Below are 4,746 nucleotides of genomic sequence, written 5' to 3' on the forward strand. Positions count from 1 at the left end.
ACAAAATAAAAATACAGGGATCAAATTGAGACAAAGTAAAAATACAAAGACCAAATTGAGACTAATGCAATGACACCTGGCCTGACAACCTGACAATGACACGTGGCACTATCAGTGTCATGTCACACTGTCATTGCCACGTGGCACGATATCAGTTTGACATATGGCATTTTTTTTTTTAAATTTTTTTTAAAAAATATTAAAAATAATTAAAAAATTCAAAAAAACCACGAACTAACATGTGTCCCCTTCTTTAACGCTGTTAGTACAGAACTAACGGCAAGATCTAAATTGATTCAATTTTTTATAATAAGAAACCTAATCGAGAATATTTACAATACGAGGACCTATTTCAGAAAATCCTACAGAAATAGGGATGTCCGATATTATTAAACCTACAATAAATTCAAGGTGAAGATACAACAACATTGTGAAAATTCTCTCTCTAGTCCAGCCTCCTTGCCCCTAAATCTTTTATCTATTTATTTGTATTGGTCTTCTTGACGCAAAAATTAAAAACTCCATACACAATAAAACAGATAAATCATTTTAAAGAGGGCACTTGAGAATTGAGTATTTGTTTCTCCTCTAGTGACTCTCTCGTAGCTTACTTTCGAACTTAGTCTAAAAATTAAAACATTCCAATATCAGTGCAGTGTAAGCACCAGATGAGATTAAGTTGAAAAATATTACCGATAAAAATGTGTACATTTCACACAAAGAAAGAGAGAATTGGAAAGAAGAAGAATTCAGTGATGTGGATTCAATTGAGTGAAAGTTGAATAAGAAGGATTTGTGAGTGAGCATATACAACATCTTCGCATTTAAACATTAGAAATATCTTCCTTTACCAATTCTTCCATGACTCCATAAGTCCCTCAAGTCTTGAGAACTTTGCTTGAGAATGATATTTCTGATATTACCAATTTGTGGCCAATCATCCCCTGTTTCAGGTTGACACCTTGGTGTTAACAGAGGACAGTCCGTAATGGCCAAGGTATGTAAAGACTCGATCTTTCCTATTCCTTTTGGCAGCGAATCCAACTCTACACATTTACAAATCACTAGTTTTGTAAGCGAAGTGAGGTTGGCTATGGTTTCGGGTAGATTAAGCAAGGCAGGGCATTCATGAAGCTCGAGCTCTTCCAAAGAGGTAACATCCTCAACACCCCATGGAAGGGATTTGAGCTTCGGAATTTCCTTTATGATCAGAAAACGTAGACGTTTCAGACCCTCCCATTCAGTCTTTGATCTGTCAAGATCAAGTTCCGCACATCTCTCAATCGTAAGACTCTGGAGTGAGCTCAAAGACTTGAAACCTTGTGGTAGATACAGTAACTTAGAGCAATCACGAATTTGAAGGGTCTGAAGGGAAATGAAGTTTTTAAGCCATCTCTCAGGTGGAGTTTGTGTAATACGCGATATTAGCATGGTCTTCAATTTCGAAAAAGGAAGGAAGTCCGCTGAAATACTAGCATGCACTGTATCCCTCATTGACTTTACACTTGAATCCACAACCACTAACTCTTCATCCAGATAAGGGTACAAAGGCATGCAATGCAACTCAGGGCAGCATTGTACGTCAAGTTTAGAAATGCGAGTAAAGAATGGTCTGTTGGGTTTCCACTTGGCAGTTTCCCACCAGCTTCGGAGTTTCGGGCAATCAGAGATTGTGAGTTCCTTTAACGATGGAAAAAATGGTGTACTAGAGGAGGAAGATGAGGCTTCAGTGTCAGCACTGATTTGGTCACTGTTTTTTGAAACGTATTCAAGGGAGTCCAATCTCCTTAGCTCGAGAACCCTGAGGTGTTGGAGGTGATCCAGTGCTGGGAGATATTGGCAATTGTAACAATCATTTAGGCTAAACTTAACAAGGCATTTAATCGAAGAAAGCCAATTAGAAAACGTTTTACCGTAATACCCAACTACGGATAACACTGCCAGATTTGGATTTGGATCAAGACATTCCAGTGATTCCTTGTCTTTTTTAGCAATGACATTCCTTTTCTTCTCATCTTCTTCCTCTTTCTCCTCGTGATCCCATCTTAAAGTCAAACAATGAAGGTGCTTTTTATCTCTCAAATACTTGTCTTTGGCTTCCAATGGTGCAGAAAAATTCAATTGCTCCAGATGCAAAATTTCCAAGTGTCCTCTGAGGCCATCAAGATCTGTGAGTTCCCTTAGACCTCCCACTTGGTAGTTCTTGCCAACCACAAAAAGTGACAATGTCTGCAGAGAACTCAGCTTACCTATCCCGCGAGGCATCTGAGTGAGATCAAGGCACCCCTCTAAGTAAAGATGGATGAGGGAACTCAGATTCTCCAAGTCTTTTGGCAGTTCTTCGAGAACATGACATTGGGAAAGTTTCAATGTTTGCAAGTGGAAAAGCTTGGTGATTGAACTGGGAAGCTTCTTAATGTTGTTATGGGATAGGTCGAGAAGCCTCAAGTACTTCAGTTCCCCAATAGAGCTCGGAACCATCTTGATCCCCAAGTCATGGAAATCCAGCACTCGCAAACACTTGAAAGTTTCCAAGATCTTTTCACAAGTTGATATGGTCATCTTCACCTCGTGTGGAAGCCTCGATTTGTTAGTCTTCCCCAGCAAGAGAATGCTCCTCAGTTTCTTCGCATTCTCGAACAAAGCCTTTGGGATTCCACACTGAACATCCAACGCAAAATGAAACGAGGATCGCACCACTCTCTCCTGAACTTCAACCTCTGCCGAGTCCACTATGATATTCTCATCCCAGGCCACAGTCCTTGCCAGTTCATGCATTAAACGGTTCATCTTGTACCGCTTCACAACACCAAACTCGTCACTCCCCATTTCCTGGAAAACAAAAGGAACAAAGTCGTTGAAACACGCTAAGCCAAATTCTTGTGGATCGGAATATAGGTTCCGCCAGAGAAATCCTTCTGCCATCCAGAGACGAATCAAGCTCCCAGCGTCTATCTCTTGTTCTTGAGGAAACAACGAACAATAAGCAAAACATAGCTTTTGTTGCGGGGAAAGTTCGTCATAATAAGTAAACCTTATCTCTCGCAGAAACTTCTTCTTCAACTCAATTTCTGGAACTGGTGAATCAAGATCTTCTAACAACCTTGCTATGGCTATTATCTTCATAGGGACTCCTCCACAATATTCCCTCACTACCCTCCGTCCCACATCTTCGTTTATTTTTCCGGAACCCGGTCCATGAATTTTCTGAAACAGAGACCACGATTCCTCTTCGTTAAGCTCTTGCAAAACATGGGGTTTAAGTTTAACCGTGCCAATTTCAGAAATCTTCTTTGCAACAAAATTGCTACGTGTAGTTACAACCACCGCCCCACCAACTCCAGCCTCCGCTAACCTGTCCTGCAGCTTCTGGAGACATCCCTCACCGTTCTCGACTCTCAAATCATCAAGCACAAGAAGAAAGCGTTTACCCTTGTTAGTTGTTTCGATAACACGTGTAGCAATGGACTCCACGTTGAATGTTTCAAGGTTTACCCATATCCGTGATGCAAAGAGACCTTTGACTTGCTCATCCCCATAAACGAGACGAGCAAGTTTAGTCTTCCCTATTCCCGCAACCCCAACAATGGTAACCACAGGAACAGAAACAACATTGCTGTTCACGAACATCTTCATGAGTTGATCTATAATATCCTTCTTCACATTTTCTCTAACAACCACTTCAACATACTCTAATTCCTCACTTTTACGAGTCAACTTTCTTTCATTCTGCCTAGCTTCTTCAGAGATGACCAAGTTTTCTGCCTCGTTTGAGAGGCGTTTGAGCTCCTCAGTGGCGTCTTTGATTTGGTGCTTGAATTTGTGGCGATGTGCCATGTTTTGGCCGGCTTTGATTAGAGATATTGTGGCAGCGGTCTCCTTGTTGTGACGATGATCCTCCATGAAATCGTTCAAATCGTTGACCACGTCTTTGACATTTTTTAACCAAATTGAAAGAACCGAGGGGTCTTGGATGTTGCTGTGCATGGCCTTCTGAACAATGTGGAGTATCCTTTTGAGATTGTCTTCAAATTGTTGAATGTCGTTTGAGGAGAGACGAGTTGCTTGGGGTGATAGGAAGGTGGTGGCGCATTGAAGGGTGTAAGATATGGCTTCGGAGAGAATAACCATGTCCATTGATTCAACTAAGGTGGATGAAAAATGTTGGTTTGGAACAAGGCAGAATAACAGAAAGTGTTGTGTTGATGAGAATAGCAGACTAAAGAAGACATTGATGAGAATAGCAGATTAAGAGAATGTATTATCGTTTTTTTTTCTTTTATGTAACATTATATTTTAAAATCTTTTTCTAATAACATTTTTATGTATTATTATTTTATTAATTTATATATTTGAAATGAACCAATAAAAAACTATCATATAAATTATATTATTATAAAAAAGTTGTAAAAAAAATAGTTAAAAAATCATTTTCCTTTTTTTATTTTTCATACCACCGTATTATTAAAATATGTTTAGTATTATTTATTATTTTATTATTATTTAAATATATTTAGTATTATAATTACTATATTATACTTGTTTACATAAGTTAAGGTTAAAAGCAAATCTACTAAGATTTCACAATTTACGTGAGTGTTTGGTGAATAATCTTATTTTAATTACGTACATTATGCTTTGAATTCATATATATTGTAGTTTAATTCATGTTAACATGCATAAATGAGTGTGTCAGTGTTCACATAAATATATATGGATAAAAAATGTTTCAACGAAATCCAATAA

The 4,746-nt window shown here is 38.5% G+C and overlaps 1 protein-coding gene across 1 annotated transcript; it reads right to left on the reverse strand.

The window, feature by feature from the left end:
• Positions 1-608: 608 nt before the first annotated feature.
• On the reverse strand, positions 609-4,235 carry LOC108334741 (putative disease resistance protein RGA4). Its single transcript, XM_017570675.2, has one exon. It carries the CDS (start codon positions 4,135-4,137, stop codon positions 832-834), a length of 3,306 nt encoding a protein of 1,101 aa, XP_017426164.1. The 5' UTR covers positions 4,138-4,235; the 3' UTR covers positions 609-831.
• Between the last annotated feature and the right edge of the window lie 511 nt (positions 4,236-4,746).

This window comes from Vigna angularis, chromosome 10, assembly GCF_016808095.1.
Source record: "Vigna angularis cultivar LongXiaoDou No.4 chromosome 10, ASM1680809v1, whole genome shotgun sequence".
Taxonomy (NCBI): domain Eukaryota; kingdom Viridiplantae; phylum Streptophyta; class Magnoliopsida; order Fabales; family Fabaceae; genus Vigna; species Vigna angularis.